This window comes from Seriola aureovittata, chromosome 17 (assembly GCF_021018895.1).
Source record: "Seriola aureovittata isolate HTS-2021-v1 ecotype China chromosome 17, ASM2101889v1, whole genome shotgun sequence".
Lineage (NCBI taxonomy): Eukaryota > Metazoa > Chordata > Actinopteri > Carangiformes > Carangidae > Seriola > Seriola aureovittata.
In genome coordinates this window covers 20170523-20190764 of record NC_079380.1, presented here as the reverse complement: position 1 = coordinate 20190764, position 20242 = coordinate 20170523, and the positions used below count along the sequence as shown (strand labels likewise).

The 20242-nt window shown below is 39.2% G+C and overlaps 3 protein-coding genes across 3 annotated transcripts; 1 reads left to right on the top strand and 2 right to left on the bottom strand.

Moving 5' to 3' along the window:
• Nucleotides 1-33: 33 nt before the first annotated feature.
• On the bottom strand, nt 34-5043 carry nat15 (N-acetyltransferase 15 (GCN5-related, putative)). The gene is made up of 7 exons (XM_056402263.1): nt 4826-5043; nt 3405-3520; nt 2904-3033; nt 2176-2272; nt 652-886; nt 282-447; nt 34-172 (listed from the first exon to the last, which is right to left on the bottom strand). Exons 2-6 carry the CDS (start codon nt 3512-3514, stop codon nt 291-293), a joined length of 729 nt encoding a protein of 242 aa, XP_056258238.1. The 5' UTR covers nt 3515-3520; nt 4826-5043; the 3' UTR covers nt 34-172; nt 282-290.
• A 5861-nt stretch (nt 5044-10904) lies between these two features.
• On the top strand, nt 10905-14897 carry dnase1 (deoxyribonuclease I). The gene is made up of 9 exons (XM_056402251.1): nt 10905-11007; nt 11885-12023; nt 12348-12436; nt 12588-12674; nt 13359-13474; nt 13754-13866; nt 14085-14239; nt 14318-14411; nt 14750-14897. The coding sequence occupies exons 2-9, from the start codon at nt 11886-11888 to the stop codon at nt 14822-14824; spliced, it is 867 nt and encodes a 288-aa protein (XP_056258226.1). The 5' UTR covers nt 10905-11007; nt 11885; the 3' UTR covers nt 14825-14897.
• Nucleotides 14898-15213: 316 nt separating this feature from the next.
• eci1 (enoyl-CoA delta isomerase 1) lies at nt 15214-18548 on the bottom strand. The gene is made up of 7 exons (XM_056402250.1): nt 18460-18548; nt 17805-17930; nt 17164-17291; nt 16888-17034; nt 16622-16743; nt 16345-16523; nt 15214-16166 (listed from the first exon to the last, which is right to left on the bottom strand). The coding sequence occupies exons 1-7, from the start codon at nt 18500-18502 to the stop codon at nt 16000-16002; spliced, it is 912 nt and encodes a 303-aa protein (XP_056258225.1). The 5' UTR covers nt 18503-18548; the 3' UTR covers nt 15214-15999.
• Nucleotides 18549-20242: the final 1694 nt, after the last annotated feature.

Here is a 20242-nt window from a genome sequence, read left to right as displayed (position 1 = left end):
GGATCTTGTGTGAACAGTGCCAAACGTGTACTGAATATGGAGTAATATTCTGGTTTGTGACAGAGGTGGAACCTGAGTCCTGTGTTATACACAGGGTGTGGAAAGCCATATGTGATTGAGAATGTGAGTGTGTTTATACACAGGGGAAGACTGATGAGAAACACATGCGCTCCTGAAAGAGAGAGAGAAAAAGACAAAATCAGAAACCCTTTGATGAACAAAGCCAGAACAAAAAAAAAAAAAAGAAAAGCAAAGCTGCTGTCACCACATCTGCAACCCACCATGACGTGTCACATTGTTCTGCTGTACTGTATACCAGTCTTGGAGGCGATGTTGGACCAGGGCAGCAGGGAGCGCAGCAGGGACTGGGCCTGCCGGTACAACCTCTGTGGGATGGAGCAGGGGCTCAGGCTGGCCAGGGTTGAACCAATGTGCTGGATATAGTCAGTGAGGATAAAAAGTTAAGGAAACATTTGTATTTGGTTTATCTAGCTGACACGTCTGTGTGACTGAGCATGACATCTCCTCTGATCAAGGTGTTATAGATTCTACTCATCAGGACGAGTAAAGTTTTGGTGTAAGAGTGAAACATAAATACAAACTGGGTCCTACACAACAGTGACTTCTCTCCCTGCTTCCACAAAAGGATATAATATTGTCCAAGGTGGATGACCCCCATTGATGTACAGCACATATGTGAATCCATCTTTGAGGACTCCTCGTATGGAGTAGTAGTAGGGCAGGTAGTGATGCTGCCTGAAGTCCCTGTTCTCATAAAAGTGGATGGCAGTGTTGTTGGTCGTGAGGACATGAAGGTAGATCGCCTTACAGTGGTCCTGGGCTGTCGTTGAGATGTGCTCCTTCAAACTGTCCAGCAGTAGGGAGCCTGAGTGGTTGCAGAGGACAGAGAGCTTAATCAGTGAGAGGGAGGACGAGCCCTACAGCGTGCAGGGTCCTGGGTGACATGTTTCCTCATCTCATTGCATCAGTGCAGAGAAAAGGGTGAAAAATGAGTGAGGGAGAGAACAAACAGGATACACAAAGACAGAAGGGGCGAGTTTTCTCAGCAGCTGCAAATGAAAGTGTGTAGAAGGTTATGGACATGTAGCATGCAGCTCCTTTATGTTATTTATTATTCATGACAGACTGGCAGAAAGACAAAACTACATACAGGTTACCGTTTTTCATTATGACATTACAATATGTCCACAGGTCTGCACCCAACTTTAACTGCTTTCATCATTGTGTTCAGTGAGTCTAATCGAGTAATGCAAACACCCTGCTCCTCCTTCAACATTAATAACATTCAATGCATCAATTGATCTTACAGATAAAAGGACAATGTTGTTGAGTTTTCAGACTAACACCCTGGTAATATTATCCTGATGAAATCACAACTTAAATTATTTATGTTCAATTGTTAGAGCGGTGATATTTATGTTTACGCTTAAGTAGTCCACAATAAAGTTACTGAACGTTGGTACACTGCTGTATGTTTACTCAAAAGGTCCATTGACAACTGATGTCTGCTTCCTCATTTGAATTCAGAGTGAGGAGTGGCTGACGAGCTGATAACCTTTTCTGGAGCTTGACTAGACAAGATAAGATGCAGATATGAGGATGTAAATTCTATTCACATTGTGGCCACTTGTCTCCTTTTTGGGGACAAATAGCTGAATCCCACAAGGTTAACCATTAGATTAAGACTTGTTTTTTGGTTAGGGTAATAATAAGAAAATGATAATTACGTGTATCATGTTTGTGTGTTGAGGTTTGGCTGAGTTATGACAAAGAAAGAGAATAATTTTTGACACAAATTGCTGCAATCGAGCACAGAAGCTTTCAAAATTCCTTAAGTGCCTCCATGAGCCTTGTCACAGCCTCTGCTGCAGCTCCAACTATTGACTGTGCTGGTGGACATGCTAAATCAACAGGACAAACGACAATAATAACAATAATCCTGTCCCCTCACATAATATTTAATCTCACGCCTCTCTTTCTGCGCCTCCCCTTCAACTCAGTTTAAAAACCTCTGGGTTTGGGGTAAAGGAGCGGGTTTAGCATGTAGTAGCTACAGTTCAGCAGGATAAGGGAATGTAATTCAGTGTGATGTCCTCTGAAGTGACTATGCTAAGTTCTGTGTGTGTGAGAGCCGGCGGGGACAAAGAGCTGTACCTATGCCATGTTTCCTGAACTCTTTGACCACTCCCAGGCTGAGGATGTAGGCTACCTGTGTGTCCACAGGGAAACTGGAGGCCAGGATGTCTCCATCCTAACAAACACAGAAACACACGGACAAAGACAGAGAGAAAATTATTAGAAATTAAGACTCCCCATTCTATATGAACATAAAATAATTTTTTTTTCACCATCCTCTGTGGATTTATGGAATAAAAACTACTTTCAGCATTGAATTAAAAAATATCACTTGAAAGGATCTTTCAGCTTTGTGCTTTGGTGTCTCTGAACATGCCCTGTATTCTCCCTCTGGCACTGACCCATTACACTGTCTTCATCTTTTCATAGACAAATTACCCACAGGAAAGGCAGGTTCTAAAATGCAAATACTGATCCAAAGGGAAATTAAGCTTTGACACCAGGTGCTCCATCATCTAAGTCCACAGCTGATGAAACATCTACCCTATAGTGAGAGGAGCAGACTTCTGATACTAGTCCAGTGGAATGAATTCAGTTCCACTATTTCATAACCGTACACTCAGTCAAGGGCATTTGGTTCGTCCAATTAGCAGTCTAAAAACAGACTATACTGTGTCAGGGATCCACTTATCACATTTCCAAATGGCAGCTGAATGAGAGCGGATAAACTGCACTATCAACACAGTAGTGACACCACCTCTACAGAGAACAGAGTTCTGACTGAGTAACAGAGCTGAACATCACACCTCTTTGTGTACTTTGGTCCGGCCTTTGATCTCAGCCACAATCATTCCCACGATACCTCCTCTGAAGGTGGCAGCGAGGGAGAAGAACTTCTTGTTGGAGGTGATGTCCTGATACCATGAGTCTGGGTACCTGGAGTCAAAGGTCAACCAGATTAGCATTCAGGCATGGGCATGTGTAGGAATCCTAAAAACGTTAGTAAGAGTAACGGGATTCTTTACTATAAAAGTTATTTCAGAAATAATGGTATGGTAAGAAGTACTTGAGGTATTAGTTCTGGTTTAGTTTTGGTCTCTTTAGAAGATGTTAGTGTATATAAAAAAGCATAATCAATAGGCATGTATTGATGGAAATCAATAAAAGTAAACATGTGTTTTTTATAGTTCCTTTACCTGTTTTTCCCTACAAATGAAAGGGTACAATTTTAATTCACAAACTCAATAATGGATTCAGATTAGATCCTTAACAGGTGTCATCACTTGCACACTGAATATGATTCTTACTCGATTGGGAACCAATCACCACAGAGCAGCTTGACATTCTCTATGTCATCGTGGCAGAGGAAGCGGAGCTGGACTTCACTGAGAGCTGTGGGAGGCACCACGTCACTCATTCACACCTGCACGGATCAACAGAAAGCACAGAGTCGGTAACAAACTCCAACCTAGGCAAACAATGATATATATGATATACAACAATAAAACACAAGTAATTCATTCCTCAAAGACTTTGAAGTACATGTGACTCAGAAACATTTTTTTCAATTCAATGCAATTAAAACTTTACAAGCTTTATATTATAATATAACATTGACTTTAAACCAATTTAGTTTAACAAGTAAGTAAGTTAAACAATAAGATTTCACACTGATAAAAATTGTGCAACTAATGATTATATGCATTTTGAATTACTTACTGATTTATTATTTTCTACCTTAACCAATTATTGGTTTAGTTTACAAAAATAACTTGATGATGAATCAATCATCAAAACAGTTGCTGAATAATTATCTGAAGATCAACTAATTACTTCAGCTCTAATTATTTATGTAATTTCTTAAAAATCCACTGGTTCTAGCCTCTCAGAGATTAATACCCACTGGTCTATGAAAGTAAACTTGATGGGTTTGGACTCTTTGTCAGACAAAACAACCAATTTGATTAATTAATCTTTATTGACAGTTCTAAATTAAACTAGTAGGGCTGCAAATCGGGATTATTATCATTATCAATTAACCTTTTACCTATTTTCTATTTGAATATATTAGTTATTTGTTCTATTAATGTACTGTAATATAAATCACCATGTAAGACAAGGTAAAAGCAGAGAATTCTCACTTAAGAACCTGGAATCATCAACTTTTAGACAAAATAGAAAATGACCCAAATTAATGAAACAATTATCAAATTTAATTTTCTCTCTAATCATTACAGCTCTTTATAACAGTTGACAGGATCAAGATTTAAACACAGAGAGGATCTTGAACACAACGAGTCTCAGTTCAGTGTGTGACATAATAACAAGCTGACTACTCAAAACAACCAAGCTTAAGTTAATTACTTCCCGACTACATGACATATTTCTATTATATGTCATATATGTTATATATTATTCGATTCATTACTTCCTGCATCTTGTATTGTAGACTGTGACAGAAACGCCTGTTTGTATCCACAGTTGTTGATGTTGTCCAACCCTGCTATCACTTACACCAACAGCACCTCTGTTCTGTCAGCAGGTTTAGCCACATTTTAGCATGCTATTAAAATTACAACACAATGCTATCAAACACAGTCACGAGACAACAAAGGAAAACGCAGTGACTTGGTACAACAGCTCTAACAAGTATTACAGCTTCCTGCTAATTAGCTATAACCTAACATTTGCTAGCGCTAGCTAACGACATGTTGCTAAGCTAACGTACCTTGTTTCAACACTCGGACCGGAGGAAAGTCGAGGAGAATTATACTCCCTGGGTATCAGTGGACACAGTCACTACTCCGGATACAGCATGATAAAACACCAGTTTATTCCCGACTCTCAAGGCCGTTTCATTACTGTGCCACTTCAACACAGACTGCTAAACTAGCCAGACCTCCCTCTGCTTTGATAACAGCTGGATGTTTTCTTCCTGTTTGTGGCCGTTACACAGAATTACGTCACTCTGAAGCGTTTTCTTCTACTGATCAGCGGGTTGGTATCAAACATACTATTGGTCTACCGCCACCTACTGGGCAGAAATTTGAACTACAGACTAAAAGAGCCACTTAACATTGGTGGTTCACCGTGTTAGGAATGTTTCTCAAGGTGTATTTACCTAAGCTACTCAAATGAAAATAAATGATATAATGAATAAAATCTATTAACAAAATTAATCTGAATTTAATTTGGAGAAACAAACCAAATTTTATAAAGATAAGTTATATGGTTAAAGGGATAAAGGATGCAGGACTAAAAGTTGGTGATTTGTCCTTACAATAAGTGGATGTTGAGGAATTATTCAGCTGGATCTATGCAGTATTAAATATTTACATGAGAAATTCAGGAGGCATAAGGCTGCTGTGAGAGTGTGATGTTTGGTATTGGGAGACAGTAAGCTGTGTGTCTGTCAGTCAGTGTGTTTGTATACTGTTAAAAAATATGTTGTACTGTGTGCAGCAGGTCAGTGATCAGATTTCTGATCCCTGATCTAAATATCTCTCTCTCTATATATATAGAAAGATATATATATATGTAATATATATATTAGTCCTGGAAGTTGACTTATTTTATTATTATTATTTTATATTAGTTCCATTTCCAATCGGACTTTGAAATTAAATACGAAGACACATGCCCATGTGTAATGAAGTCTTTGATCCACCTACTTCACTGTTCTTTTATGTGTTTGAAATCTTTGTACTGCACATGTGTACCTACATGTTAAAGGGTAGGAGGTAATTACAAGAACATCCTGTTCTGCAGGAGAAATATAGCTGACAAACATGTGATTTAAGAAATCCAATTACATAACAGAGAGCTGACTGTAACCAGTTTACTGAAGTCCATGTGAACACACTGATGGAACAGCAACAGTCATTACAAAGTAGAGAAGTTTCACAGAATTATACATTTAAAATGTAAATGGTGAGTAAAGGAAAGGACCTAAGTACATTTACTGAAGTACAAACCATAGGTACTTCTACTGTACTTGAGTATTCCCATTTTATGCTACTTCCACTACATTTACATTTACTACAGTTACATTTACATCATTACACTTACAGCTTTAGTTACTGGTAAATTTGACAGACATAACACATTACGAACTCATGAAATATGCATTTTCATACAACTACCTAACAGTGTATAAAATAGTTCAGATCAGCTCCATCTCAACCAGCTACAGCAGTAAAAAACGACAAATGACAAAATGAAAGGTCACAATGATGTTGGTCATTACTTCTTGAACTGCTTTACCAACCTGCTGTTACTTTACCAAAAATACTTACTTCAATCCTGCTTTTGATTCCTTCATTCATTCGACTGCTCATGTTCTTCAGTATCTGGCCCTTCTCTGTGTCTCCTTTCTCCTTCATCTTCTCAGTCAGGGAGTCCAAGTGGACATTAGTGAGTTAACATTCAGGGCGATCTCCTCCAGATTGACAACATGATCCTTGTGTGCTGTTATCAGGTCTTTCATTTCCTTCTCTAGATTTTCCAAAAGGCTCAATTTCCTCTCACTCTCAGCTTTATTCTTTTCAAATTCTTTCTCTTTCATTTCTTTTTTAGTCCTCTGAAGTTTCCTTCTCTTGTCCATAAACCTCCAGGTTTCTTTCACATGATCTTATCCAGGACACTTGTTAATGGTACAAACAGACCTCACAGCCTCCGGGACTCTTGGACATTGTACATCCAGGATAGTGACAGTTCTGTTTGCAGACAGTACAGACAACAGCTGCTTCAAGAAAAAAACAACCTCCACCTCCCACCAGCAATAGTTTCTTTATCTTTGTAGACCTCATCAACTTCTACAAGGAACCCTTCATTCTTCTTCATCTCAGAGCTTCTCGAGTCTATTGGATTTCTGTCTGTTTTAGTTCAATCGACATGATTCTCTCTTACAGGTTTGAGATGCATTCTGCCGGTCTGGTATGTGTCTTCAACACTCTCACCGTTGTCTTCAGCTTTTGAGGTGTAGATCCGTCCAGGAAGCCGATAAACTGACCCATTCCCTTCTTTGTTACCCTCCATGCGTTCACTAAATCAATATCGCTTTCCTCTGTTTTCTGTATCCTTTGGCGAAGGACAAGGCAAACAGGAAGTGCTGTTGGGAACCAGGTCATCAGGCATTCTCTTGGTTTTTCAGCTCTGAACAATTGACCATTCTCAGGGGTGGACAGTAACAAAGTGCATTTAGAACTGTACTTTTTCAAGTATCTGTACTTGAGTATTAATATTTTTTTGGAAACATATGACTTTTATTCCACTACATTTAAAAGACAAACATGTACTTTTGACTCCACTTGACGCTTTGTTCATTACAGGCAAATCCTACTCCTCCTACTACTGTCATGTTGTGCTGCTGCATTTTTGAACAGCTTAATTCTAACCTGTCAGTGTCCTATCTATGACTATATGTTACATAACGATGAGGCAGATGATTCTTCACCAGAACACCAAAGCCTTATTTGAAGTCCATGTTTTAGAAGTTTTTGAACTAAAGAAAGATTCCTTTCGTTTTAAAGTGTTTGCTGTGTTTACCATGACCAAACTTGATCACTGTTATGCTTTTTTTGTGGGAGGTGGGGCGTGTCAAATAAAAAAAATGATCCTTTTGTTGATTCAATTGTTTTTTTTATGACCGTTTCTATCAGCTTGGCGGCACATTTTACAAGCTTTTTCTTCTACAGGTTCTACAGTCAGTCAGTGTATTCTAGGTATCGGTTGTTTCAGTGTCATTAGGTTCTGTAAATGTGGAACAATACAACAATGTGTTGTTTATAAAAGAAAAGTACTTTTGAACACTTAAGTATTTTTTTAAAGCGAGTACTCCAGTACTTTAACTCAAATAAAAATGTGACTGAAAAACGTTCACTTGTATTGGAGTAATATTTGACCAGGAGTATTTTGACTGAAGTAATAGAGCTGTTTACTTTGTCCACCTCTGACCATTGTCTACATCCTGTTGTGGACAGCGGGTCAGGACCCTCATGGGATGCCATGATGCCCAATAAAACACAAGTAATTTATTCCTCATTTCTTCTAAAATGTCAAGTTGTTATTCCCTTATTCACCACATTCTTGTTTTCTTCCAGTGTACCTTTATTTAAGAGCCACTATGAACCAGTAAGTGTTTTAACAGGACCTGACTCATTCAGCCCGTTATTTACATTACACCATAAATTACAGGTTGTGTTCTAAAGTGTTCTCCTAAATTGTTAACAAGGTGTTGTCGTAAAAAAAAACATGATGTAATGAACCAACCTTGCTTGTAGAAATAAACACTAAATAAAACCTGATATTTCCTGTTCAACAACATATTAGCATGGCATCGTGCCGGCGACAGCCAGAGACAGTTTTGGGCTGTCCCTCCGTACATGTGGACATGATATCTCAGTAATGCCTTGACAGAACTTCTTCAAATTTGGCACAAACATTCACTATTACTCAAGGATGAATTATATTTTGGGGGGGCAAAGGTCAAAGGTCAAGGTCATGGTGACATCACAAAACATGGTTTCGGCCTCGTGAATACGGTATCGCAGTAACATCTGAAAGGAATTTCTTCTAATTCGGTAAAAATGTTCACCTGGACTCAAGGACAAACTGATCAGATTTTGGTGGCTAAAGGTCAAAGGTCAAGGTGATCAGGCAAGGATGTGTTACCTCCCTATCTGTGTTGGCTTTATTCAATGAACCTTTAGCAGCTGCAATATGACCAAACTTCAATATCAAAAGTTATTCCGACATCCACTACAGAGCTCAAAATTATTCTTCATCCAGTTCATCTGAAATGGCTTCACAAAGGGTTTTCACCTTTCTCTGCAGTCTAAACCAGGTAAACACCACTAGATCAATGTTGCACACACCGATCCAAATACTGTTTCAATACACATTATACACTAACAATCAAAATACCGATAAAATTCACTTTCAGGCAAAAATACAAAAAAATCATATAAAAACACTGGACTTTTGATTGTTTTCCTGTTTTATTTTTAAATTACTTCCTTTGTGAGTCTCGCGTTTATTTTACTTCCTGTCTGAATATTAATTCTGTATGTATGTATTAATTTCAAACATCTCTATCTTCACATTCTCCCATTCTATATATTATCATCATATACTGACAGGCTTTGGGATGAATATATATGTATGTAACATATGTCTACAACATAAACATACATACATAAACATACATATGTTTATGGTGAGATAGACATATATGTCAATATAAATTGTTCCAAAACAAGTTTCATATATAATTTTTTGTGCATGTTTTTATTTTATATGTACATGCACATTATGTCATAGATGAAAATACATATATACATATTTTACATCTGTATATATGCCCCGCCCCCTAATGTGTTTCACCTGTGTTTAATTACCTTGTGTATTTCGTCTCTGTGCTCCCTGTTGTCTGTGTCAGTTCGTCTTTTGTACTCGTGGTTGCCTTTGTGAAGTTTCCTTATGTGTCATGCTCTTGTGCCTGTTTTTTGCTTTTTACTCCTGCTTTTCACCTGATTTGTTTCTCTTGTGTTTTAGTTTTTGTTACTGGGTTTTGCTTCTGGAGTTGGAGTTCTTCAAGTAAGTCTCTTTTTGTTTTTAAAACACCTTTTTTTTCAGCATTTGGTTCCTTAACACTACAAAACCAAGTGATAGCAAAGTAAAGCTTTACGAACCAGCTAAGCTTTCAACACAGATCTAAAAATGGTTCATTACTATTGACTATGACATTACTATTATCCATCTCTTTGATATAAATGTATTTTAGTTAGCAAAGGTTTTCTGCCAGAAATGCTTTGGGAAGTCAGATGAGATAGTATAACCAAGAAAAAAAGCTTTTACTTTGGACATTCACTGACTTTAGCTACTTCAATCATTCAGAAAATTAAGGCAGTTCTTAAGCTTTAACGGCAGCAAATGTTTAAAAAAAAAAATCTTTAATGGAAGATGAACTCTGTAAATGTGGCTCCAAAGAGCAAAAGGTTTCCATCACACAAGACCTTAAACCAACTCTCATTATCATGTGTTTATGCCACCTGTTGCCTTCTCACTACTATCAAAAAATACAAAGTAGAAGCTTCTTGTCTGATTGGCTGACTGAGTGATTGAATAAAAATATAGCAGATTTCAGGCAAACACTCAGAGAAACCATGTTATGCAAGGCTGAACGGTGGGTCATGGTTGGCCGTGCTGAGTGCATATAAGTGCGTTGACTGTTTCGTTGTGACATCACAAACTTATGGAAGTCCTAACGGTTCATTTTAAGACAGTTTTTGAGTACGGGCTGTGTGCATTTTGTGTTACTACTTTCGCAGTATTTGTATAACACCTACACCTGCTTTGTAATCATGAAAGACACAGGCATCTCACTTTTGGGTCTTGGGGACTTTTAACAGTTTAGAAACTGTTTCTTGAAAAGTTTTAGCTGAACCGTAACTGAGCCCACGCTTGTTTTGGGTTTTTTTTCTGGCTTGGGAAACCAGGAAACCACAAACTAATTTATAAGCAACTGGTCTTAAAAATGTATGAAATCAATGAAGAAATTAAATCAAATCAGCAGTAAAATGAGTCACTCACACTCAAAAGAAGAGACAGTAACATTGTAGCCTACAATTCCTGAGAATTGAAGCAATTCCTTGACCCACTTTAACCCAAAGGCCAAGGACATCCTACATGGCTGCCATGTTGCATCACCTGAAAACCTTGTAGCCCATCCACAACACACCTCCTCTCTTCACTCCTCCCCAGCCTGAATCCGTCACATGCGCTCGCAGGTAAATAAAAACCATGAGATACTATCAGTGTATTATTGTGGTGGAGCTTTTCAAGGATTCACACAAATAAGCCTCTGTGCTCTACTTACATCAGGCCTGACTCTCTCCCACGCAGAAGCAGGTAGCTATGCACCTCTCACTCTTCTTTTCATGCAAAAACAGTAGATTCATATATCGATTAGTACGTTTGTGGACTTTTTGCAGCAGTTGCAGTGACATAGATGAATTATTCAGTACAATACCTTCAACTGTTTAGTGAAGATTATAATTCTTCTTAATCCTGGTTGTAATTCCAGTTCAGCTTTATTTTTCCATGCCATGCTTCTTTAATGGCAGAAATGGTACTTAATGGTAAAAATGGTTTTACACTAGCACAGGATAAGGTTTTACACTGAAACAGATCACACTATAACAGCTGCCTTTTCCCATATTTTTGCACACCAGCTCCAATAACAGTGTAGCCAGGGTAACAGGTTAATATATTCTCCAACTGAATAATATTTTACGCAGCATGCCAGCATGAATCATGCCTCTGCCAAACACTAAATATTTGCAGTAAGATAAACTGCCAGAAATAGGGCTCAGTCTTGTCACATGTCCAGGGGGGGCAGGTGTTACGTCCGTCTCTCATTCCCACAATATGTCGAAGGTAAGTAATGGATTTCTGGGTCACGTGACTGATCGTACAACTGCACATTTAACTATGTGCAATCGATTACATTTGGCTGACTCAATGATCCTCTTCACTTGATCCAACTTGTTATACAGCTGTTATATTTCCAGTTGTATTTTGATTTGATTTATATATCATATATATCATATTTGTTTTAAATTGAACCAGTTATGTTTGACTTGCAATTCAACTCCTAATACACTGGTTGAATCATGACAATGATAAAGTGAGTATACCGCTGGATTGTCTGTATAGATATGAACAAAAAATTTCTTTAAAACAAAAGAAAAATCACTTACGTTCATGTCCGACCTCTTTGACCCAGGATGCGTTTGGTGTGTGCTTTGGGTCTCTTTATGACCCTGCTACATCTGTCTACCTCTCTGCTGCTGGGAGCCTTCAACATCAAGTCATTTGGAGACAAGAAAGCGTCCAACACCACTCTGATGAACATCATCAGCACGGTCTGAAACTCCACTGTTTCCTATTTTGCATGTAGTATTCCTTTATTCTTAGACTCCCCAGTTTCTAATGAATGGATTGTGTACAAAATTTGTCTGTCATATAAACGCTGATGACATCACTATGACATCACCAGGGGTTATTTCCTCCCAGAGTCACAGAAAACATTAAACATTATAACTGTATAGAGTAGTAGTCTACTCCTCATGACCAGTGAGAGGCCTTTTATGTGTAAAATTAGTGTGTGTTTGTTCATAATAAAACACAAAAAAGACAGCAACCTTTATCAGATATGTGATGTTATGTGGTTTCTGCGTGTGTTACAGATTGTCCACCGCTATGACATCATTCTGATCCAGGAAGTCAGAGATGGCGATCTGTCAGCGACCAACAAACTCATGGAGCATGTCAACAAGTTAGACACGCTTTATAATCATACACATACACGGCATATATCATTACACAACTGTGGATGGCAGAAAGGATGGTGACCTTTTGTAGAAATCTGTGCTCTTCATCCGTACTCCGTGTGTGTGTGTGTGTGTGTGTGTGTGTATTTTTCCCAGAGGTTCCCCTGAGTTCAGGTACAGACACATCGTGAGCGAGCCTCTGGGCCGCAGCTCCTACAAGGAGAGATATCTCTTCCTCTACAGGTACCACAGTTAAAAAGCAAAACCATTACAACAGTAAAATGTTCTTTTGTAGAAATCCGACAACAGTGAACAGAAACAGAAACATCTCAGCAAAGTTTTAATTCCCCCTGCTCTGCGCTCTCTGTGTCTGAGCAGTGGCAGAAACTTAGAGGATCCCACACGTATGTAAAAGTGGCCGCACAGTAATGTTAACGTACGTCACAAAAGTATTAGCAAAATCACTTTATGCGGACGGTTTGTTACTGTATATCTCAAACCCTGCCATCACTTCTGGTCACTCTACACATACTGGATCAATTTAGGAAAATTTCTGGACATAAACTCAATATCCTGCTGAGATGGAAGCAGACGTCTCCCCCTACACACATTTCACCAGTCACGAAAAAGGACTGACCAGGATTATCTTTATGTGTATCTTAATACTCATTTGTTAAAATGTATCATTACTTATCTTTTTATTACTATCATTTTTTAAAAAAGTATCAAAACCATACACACAGTATAATACAACACAATGGCTACTGTCAGAGTGACATTGTTAAATATGATATCTTATAATTGCTGAAATATTTAAGAAGCATTTTGATGCACAAATCTGGTCTGGGTGGAGATAATTCTAGCCTCTGTAACTGAGTTTTTAATCACGGTAAAACAGATGATTAAAGAGGTGTCTTCTTTCTCCAGGGAGGACACGGTGTCCGTGGCTAAAAACTACACCTACGACGACGGATCCGAGCTCGGTGGGACAGACACCTTCATCAGAGAGCCTTTTGTTGTCATGTTCTCCTCCAAATATACCGGTAGGCTGTGGAAGAGTGCGGCAAGCACAGAGAGTAACTCTGCTTTTTCACTATTTTTTTTTACAATATATACAATTAGCTAGTTTAGTGGTTCCAAACCTAAGGGCAGGCCTCTCCAAAATGGTTACCAGACAAATCTGAGGGGTCGTAACATGATTAATGGAAGAGGAAAGATGAACAAAGTTCTGATGCACAAATTTCAAGCTTTTTGTGAAATAAAAAAAAATTATATAACACTGCTTTCAGTGATCTGCTCCTCCCTCCCTCTTTATTTTGTAGCTGTGAAGAACTTTGTCCTGATCCCTCAGCACACCTCTCCAGACTTCGCAGTGAAGGAAGTGGACGCTCTCTATGATGTGGTGACTGATGTCCGCACTCGCTGGAAGACCAATGTGAATACTGTCTTCAAGTCTACACACACACACACACACACACACACACACACACACACACACACACACACACACACACACACACACACACACACACACACACACACACACACACACAAATCAATTATTTTAATGTAAATGTGTAAGAAAAAAAGGTGAGGAGTGAAGAATAGATTTGGTAAAAATATGAGATGAGATGAATCACACTCTCCCTGCAGGACATTGTTCTGCTGGGTGACTTCAACGCAGGCTGCAATTATGTATCAGGCTCCGACTGGCAGAAGATCCGCCTCTTCACAGACAAGAGTTTCCTCTGGCTGATCACCGATGAGGCTGACACCACGGTGTCACACACTAACTGCCCTTACGACAGGTACACACACACACACACAGGCATTTGTGTGCACACAGACACTAATTCGATATCACACCTCTTATTCTGCATTTGCAGGATCGTGGTCACTACTGACATGATGAAGGGAGTGGTGCAGAGGAGTGCTGGGGTGTACGACTACATGATGGACCTGAATCTCAGCCACCAGCTGGTAAAAACAACTCTAGCTTTAATCTTCCTTCATAATATAATTCACTTCCTTTGCAAAGTACAAATGTTCGGTCTGTAAAAAGGTAACGTAACACAAGCTGGACAGTGTATTCAGGGTGTGGGCAGTGCATGGTGACATCACAGTTGGGCGTGGCTACAGGTGTGACGGCCCGGTGGAGGTGTCAGTAGCCGAGTTTCTAGAAAAGTCAACGAAAGTGGTCTTCGTTTCTGCTGAGTTAGTTTTACAGTTCATATTGGTCCAGTCTGTTTCATCTGTGCCAAACTGGACCAAAAAACAAATGATGTTACACTGAAACAATGTTTTCTCTTCTCACTCAGGCATTAGCCGTCAGTGACCATTTCCCTGTGGAGGTGAAGCTGGTTAGGCAACCGTCCCGCAGGTCTCCGGCCTGAATCAACATGATGATTATTCAGTGAAGGAACTCTCGCCGACCAAATCAAAAATAAACAAATTTGCCAAATTATATCATTGCAATCTTGCTTCTTGTAAAAACAGCAAATAAAAAGTCTCTTATTGAAGTGCATAACAGGTGAGGCACATGACAAAAAAAGCCTGCTCTGAACATCAGTGTTTAAATGTTTCAAGAAGGGAAAATTAAAGTCCATTCATCTTTATTATATTAGATGTGCCAAAGTTTCATTGATAGAAACTCAAAACCTTGGAACATAAAACTGAAGCTGTGTGGATATTACTAAAAGTGAGATGTTATTTCCTTCTTTCTTTATGTTTTTAAGACACGTGAGATAAATTACTGCCAAAGATGAAAGCATGAATATAATCATTAGATCACACCAGTGAATCCACTGACCACATGAATTCACCCATTTATTCACAAGCAATTGTCAGAATGCAAAAGTCACATTAATGTAGAGAAATCTGTTAAAGAGATGACAAAGGCTTTGCCCACTGTCGGCAAACTTTCATTAGTTGTTACGGCTCTTGAAGGTACAATAAGGCTAGATACTTTAAATAGTGAAGACCTGTCTGTCACAATAATTACCGCTTAGCTAAACGTGTCCCCAAACAGTATCCAAGCATAACTTCATGACTGTAGCAAGGCACAGGAGGCCAAAAGTCTGAGACCTGAGTCTGAGATGTATGTATGTAAAGAAGCAATAACACGTATAGTTACATGTTTAATTATAATGCTCTACCGCCGTACTACAGATTTTGAGTGGAAAATCAGCCAGTGATAGTTGATACTATAGCCTTCAGTCAATTTAAAGAATTACCCCAAAAAAATGAAAACTAAATTTAAATTTCTTGATGCTACTTTTTAACTAAACTACTTAAAAAGTTGAATAAAAAAAAAACAAAAAAACTATTTGTCATTGAATCAATAGCGTCAGTCCTGGGTGTGTCTCCCCTGAGCTGGCTAGGTTACTGCCTGGAGTCAGAGGATCACACGGTGTTATGGTACACATGGTTCCCTGCTGGTTGTACACTGTTATGAAGATGGGCCGCTGAGAGCTGGATTTTAGGATGCACACATGTGTTTTCAACTAGTGTCATAAAGTCCCTCTAATGTGTGTATGTGTGTCACATTTTAAATGCTCCCCTCTCTCCTCTAGCTTTTTCTCTTCTTGAGCATCTCCAGATACATGCGGAGCGACTTCTGAATGGAATCTTTGGTGATGAAACTGACAAAGTTTTGGATGTCAGCCTCTCTGTTGGACGTTAGCTTGTCGATGGTCGGCTTCCTCATCATGGACTTGGTGATCTGTCTGGCGTGGTCTGTAAAGTGAACAGATCAACATTTGGTTTTTGTTTCATATTACCTCAATCATCTTGTTTTCATAATCGTCTGAAGCCAAAATTGTAATTGGAAAATAAAATTTGATTAACCGTGATTAAGATGTGGTATGTAATGTCTCGAATCGCCTGTCTTTGTGCTATATGACGTGTAATGTACCTGGAATAGCCAACCACTTGGTCATGGTCTGTGTGGCTGTGGTGAGGACCTGGTCTTCAGGTACCAGCTGGTCCACCAGTCCTATCTTGAGGGCCTCTGACGGGTTGTAGAGCAGTCCCAGCTCCAGGGCGATCTCCGTGGTGCGATGGCCCACTGTGTTTGCCATAGTGTCCTTAAACCTGCAGACAGCAGCAGTGACTGTTAACTACAATGACACGGTGCAAGGCATGAGCACAAACATGAACATTCATAGGTGCCGTCATGTATTATTCCTCACCAGAAAGGTGCCACGATGCCGAGCTGTGTCTCATTAAGGCCGATGCTGTAACGAGGGTTGTCTGCCATTATCCTGTAGTCACATGTCAAAGACATCAGGCAGCCTCCTGCAGGACTGGAACCCTGTGGAGGGAGTGACATGATATAGGTTAAGAGGTAATCTGCAAGACGCTTAATAGTGTCGTGTTTCTGCTCTGCACCTGTGTGATACAGCAACAGGATGGAGGCGGGGGTGGGGGTCGCGGGGGTTGGGTTTTTTATACATACACTGATTGCAGCGATGGTGACCATGTTGGAGCTATAGAGTTTCAGCCACATCTCCTGAACAGCTTTCCAGAACTCTCCACAGCGCTCTGGACTCTTCCCATACATCTCCATAATGTCCAGTCCGGCTGAGAACACTTTGGGCTGGCTCTGGATTGAAGCAACACACACACACAAGCATATTTATCATGCAAGGTATCTGCACTTAAACTACACTGTAATACAAACACAAAGCCAAAAGACACATCTGCTGCCACAGTGGACGAGGTTATACTGTACCGAGGTGATGATCAGGCCTCGGCAGCTCTTATCCATCTCCAGCTTCTCCACATTGATGCAGAACTCTGTGAGGAAATCTAAACTGAGGCTGTTGACAGGAGGACTCTGCATGTGCATGATCGCCACACCTACAGAGAGACACAGATGCTGACCTGTTACCTGAAGACTTTTGACATGAAATCTCTACTGATTCAACCCCAGATGAAAAGAAGTCATGTGAAAGGGTAAAAAAGATTAGGTAAAAACGACATGTAACGCTACAAACCAGAATGTGCTCTGAACCCAACAGTTATTTAGTTCTTCTAAGTGGATCAGAGAGATGTCCAGTCTCAAAAATGTAAGTTTAAATGCATCATAAACACACACACACATTCTAACCAGATGTTAGTTATATATAGTATAAATTCATGAGACAGGACAAATGTGGCTCAAGCTGTTTCAACCCGTACAATCATACAGAAGATTCACAGATCTGTTGTAGCGTTTATCTGAGCCACTGAAAAAGTGCATTAGTTATTTTTCTTCTGGCATTTTTGGCAGTTAACAAACAGCTTTCAGGTGCAGAATTGTGATCTGGCTGATGAATATGTGTCCTGAAGTGTACAAAAATAGCATCTGGATTTTATCTGCAGAATCTTTACCTGTGCTTTGGTCAAAATCCACTTTGATCTTGGGTGAGGTGGAGTTGTTCCTCTGCTGAGTGACAAGGACGGGGGACACACACACTCTGGCATGACTGCTGCAGGAGGACAGCTGGGAGAGAAGACCTGCACACACATACACACACAGGCTGTGAGAAAGTCATAGTACATATCTACTTTGAAAATTCCTGGTCTTTAAAACTGTATCACAGTCAAGGACACAAATCAATGTGCTAACCCCTTAGTCTCTAGCTGACTAAAATAATTCATAATTAATTGTATATGCCCCTGTGTAGCCATTAAATCCACTTTAAATATCACTCCAAAATACCAACATATATATAGATATTTTCTTTAACTAATACTTTCTTCTAGTTAACACTGATAACGGAACTCTATGTGCACAAGCTGACATCCACTTTAAAGGTTTATGTGTGACCCTCGGCAGCTGAGAGCCCAGCAGCAACCTCTCGGTGACCTTTGCTCCACTTTCTGTGGAGCACAAACTCAGCTCAGCTAACACAGCTAACAATGCTAACAACCGCCGGTGCGCTGGCTTTTGTTATTTTAAAGACATTCGGTGACAATAATTTTCCAAAATTGGTGCATACAATCAAACTGCCTATCTACAATGTACCTACACTAACAGACATACCTGACACACCGCCCCTGTTTCTCAATGCAGCTCTCAAAGCCATTTTGTCTTCTCAGACCGTGAATGGAGACAGAAAGCTGACACTTCCGGTATGGAAAAAAAAAAAAAAATCATATACAGCGCCATCAGCTTCTTCTTCGTCTGTTTGCGAACTGACCATTACCGCCTCCTTCTGCCTCGGAATGTGGAGCAGAGATTTGATCTAAATCCTCAAATTAAAGACAAATATTGGAAATACAAGGTGGAGTTTCATAAGAAGTTCATAAGAAGACCCCGATGTATCCGGAGCGGATTGTCTGTCAGAAATTGTACAACAATATATGGCGAGTGATACACCAACAGTGTCTGGGTATTTAGTAAATGGTTCACACAATTTAAATAGAATTATAACCTTATAACAGAGTTAAAAACCAGTCTTTAAAACTTCAATCTGCTCTGGTGCTCAACCTCCCATAGAGACTCATAGCACCAGCTGCTGTTATGGAGGTTATGAGAAATTATTTATGACAAAAATCCTCAGCACAATCATGGTGGAAAGATTTATTCATTCATTCATTGATTTTGTCTTTGCAGGATATTTTTTTTGCACTGTAAGACATGCTGTAATTTTTAGTATATGGTATCATTCTAAATGCTGAGTTGGCTTTGTTTGTTAAGTTGTAAACAAACGCTCCTTTAGTGTCAGTGTACACTGCTCAGACCACTTTCCTCTTGAATTCCCTAAATTATGACCTCTGATTCACTTAAATCAATCTTTAACTAATTGATTAATTAATTAATTAAGATTAATCCATGAATTAAGAGAAAGTCTAAAAAGGGAATTGCATTGTGCTATTTAACCTCCTCTGTCAGAGAAAAGAGCAGTGATTTAGGTTACAGACAGTTATGAGTCAGGAGTTGATGATACAAATATGTCTTTTGAACAAACTGTGTGAACCTATTGTCTCATTAGTGACAAGAGCTAATGAGCTTTAACTAACAAGCTAATGAGCTGGCTATTAGCAAGAAGCTCAGAGAATTTTACTCTCCCTCTTCAATAACCTTTGATTAATTGAAAGATTAGAGAGAAACAGTAGAGGGAAAATAAACAGAATCTCCGAGGACCGGCTTGCAAATTAACTGTGAGTATCTCAGTACAGTCAGTTTGCAGTTCCACCTGTTTTGAATGGATGAACAAATGTCACTCTTTGCTGTGACCGCTGCTTTAATCATCGCACGACCCCTCAGATTTATCACATGACCGTTTAAAGGCACCGACCTCCAGGTTGGGAACCACTGGAGGTAGAGATGGAGAGAGAGAGAGAGAGAGAGAGAGAGATCATACTGTAGGTGTGTAAGTCAAAGCACAAGTGTGTGTCCGCAACAGAGAGATACACCAGACACTGAAGCTCCTTCTGAATCAGTGAGTATAGTATTTTACCTTTAGTTTTGTTTTGTGAATTTATTTGTGTGTATTTTTTTTGTCATTATTGTTTCAGGTGATTGTTTTCTGCATCAAAAAAATGATAAGATGAATTTTAATTTGTTCATTTTCAGTGGTATTGATGGTGTCAGTGAAAAGAAAAAAATACTAAAAATAATTAGGAAGTTTTAATTAAACTTTTATAGCTGGACCTCAACTGTGCTAATATTGAATATGTGCCTCTGTATGTGTACAGCAGTTTTCTCTGTGTGAATAAAGGTGGATCTTTTGTGGATTTGTGATGAGTAAGTGCAAGGTAGACATAAACAACTGTGTCAAAGAACATATCCTCTATATGCAAGTGTAATTGCATGTGTTTAT

Excerpts from the sequence above, each read along its gene's own strand:
- dnase1 (XM_056402251.1), top strand. The coding sequence starts at position 11,886 with ATGCGTTTGGTGTGTGCTTTGGGTCTCTTTATGACCCTGCTACATCTG. Across the intron at positions 12,024-12,347 it reads TGATGAACATCATCAGCACG|ATTGTCCACCGCTATGACAT; the intron begins GTCTGAAACTCC and ends CGTGTGTTACAG. Across the intron at positions 14,412-14,749 it reads TGAATCTCAGCCACCAGCTG|GCATTAGCCGTCAGTGACCA; the intron begins GTAAAAACAACT and ends CTTCTCACTCAG.
- nat15 (XM_056402263.1), bottom strand. The coding sequence starts at position 3,514 with ATGAGTGACGTGGTGCCTCCCACAGCTCTCAGTGAAGTCCAGCTCCGC. Across the intron at positions 2,273-2,903 it reads GGACCAAAGTACACAAAGAG|GATGGAGACATCCTGGCCTC; the intron begins GTGTGATGTTCA and ends TGTGTTTGTTAG. Across the intron at positions 448-651 it reads CATCCACCTTGGACAATATT|TGACTATATCCAGCACATTG; the intron begins ATATCCTTTTGT and ends TTTTATCCTCAC.
- eci1 (XM_056402250.1), bottom strand. The coding sequence starts at position 18,502 with ATGGCTTTGAGAGCTGCATTGAGAAACAGGGGCGGTGTGTCAG. Across the intron at positions 17,931-18,459 it reads AAACAGGGGCGGTGTGTCAG|GTCTTCTCTCCCAGCTGTCC; the intron begins GTATGTCTGTTA and ends ATGTGTGTGCAG. Across the intron at positions 17,035-17,163 it reads GAGGCCTGATCATCACCTCG|AGCCAGCCCAAAGTGTTCTC; the intron begins GTACAGTATAAC and ends GCTTCAATCCAG.